We start from the raw sequence: 1,594 nt of genomic DNA on the forward strand, positions 1-1,594 counted from the left end.
CATATATTATTACGATACTATACGGTTCATAAAGTAGGAAGCGTACATTCGTTCTACATTAAATAGCACCTAACTACCATCTAAATGGACCTCTTACCTTTTGTCATGTGCCCATCCTCATCATTCAACTCGACATTATCAGGCGCACCCGGATCTGCGCCCAAAGCAGGTTTTTCTGCTATGATATCAATCTTCGTTTCCTTCATAGAGTTCCCACTTGAAGTATTACCACGAGGTTTACTTCCGCTGCCCGTGCTGGTGGGAGTAGATTCTCCTGACAAGCTGCCTGTGGCTCTGTTTGTGTGTGTGCATTCAACAGAATTGTTTTTGAGACAGCATAATTCTCCATAATCTATATTGAAACTGTATTAAGCCACAATTGTAAGCGAAACTTATATCACTCACCATGATTGTTAGTAAAACTGACATAGTTCTCCATATTTGTTATTGAAGTTCAATTATATATATATATATACGCATATGATCATTGGATATCCTCTATCGATATAATACATAGATGGACTGTAAGAGTCTTTCACAACAACATGAACATACCCCGCAATACCGCTTGCAAAGATGCCTAGAACGGTATCGTTTTCGAATGTCCTGGCCTTCCGACTAACACGGGAGTTCCACACCGACAGAAACGAGCTGTTGAGTACGGACAACGATTTGATATTAGTCCAGAAACAGTTCATACACATTTAAGGGTTTTAGAATGTTAGGGTTTTAATTTTGTAGGGTTAGAGTTTAGGGGATAGGGTTTTAGAGTTTGAATCGCCTCAATACTTACAGGGTTTCATAAGGATCAGTTTTTTATTACGTATCAGGTTTTAGATTGTGGTAACATAGTGATAAATACACACACACACACACCAATCCATAGCACTACATACTCATACGCATACCAGTACATAGTACAATAACACCATATATACCATAGTGATCGTGCAGACGCCCTGATATCCTGCCCTCATCTATAATGAAAACTCCTAAACCCTAAAGCCCCCTAAAACTCTATGATGACGTACATATGCCCACAAATACACCTATGCACAGCCTAAAAATGTATATACCTGTGTACCCTTCAGAAGCACTACGGATATTGCGCAGGCAGTCTTCAAAGCGCTTTGGGTTTATATGCAGGAAGTGTATCCGTGCAGATTATGAACAAATACATATAAAGATGCATATGTAGATGAATACTACAACACGTGTATGTATACAAGGACGTATATATATATACTAATATATAGATGTTTATATACATACCATTGTAATGAAAAGCACACACACTCGCCAAACATACCCTACATCACCCACATAGTCGGTCAGGCCTCTCGTTTGATTTCGAGACGTACTAGACAAGTTGTTCTCGGTGCGAGAGTGTGAGATGCTGCTTTCCATATCTTTTTCTTTTTCCAAACTACTATATATATATATATATGTTAAATATGGTAAAAATGCATATCTGTTAGGCATTTTGTGAGATATACATAAATAAATACAAATACGAATACAAATATATATATATATATATATGTATACATATATATATCCATTTATATATATATATATATATACAATTAAACTA

At 36.6% G+C, this 1,594-nt stretch overlaps 1 protein-coding gene across 1 annotated transcript; it reads right to left on the bottom strand.

The window, feature by feature from the left end:
• Positions 1–80: 80 nt before the first annotated feature.
• Positions 81–294, bottom strand: SARC_15757 (hypothetical protein; the record flags this gene model as incomplete). The annotated part of the gene is made up of 1 exon (XM_014290130.1): positions 81–294. A coding segment is annotated over one exon (214 nt), but the record flags the coding sequence as incomplete, so codon positions are not given.
• Between the last annotated feature and the right edge of the window lie 1,300 nt (positions 295–1,594).

The sequence above is a fragment of the Sphaeroforma arctica genome (genome assembly GCF_001186125.1).
Source record: "Sphaeroforma arctica JP610 unplaced genomic scaffold supercont1.6668, whole genome shotgun sequence".
Lineage (NCBI taxonomy): Eukaryota > Ichthyosporea > Ichthyophonida > Sphaeroforma > Sphaeroforma arctica.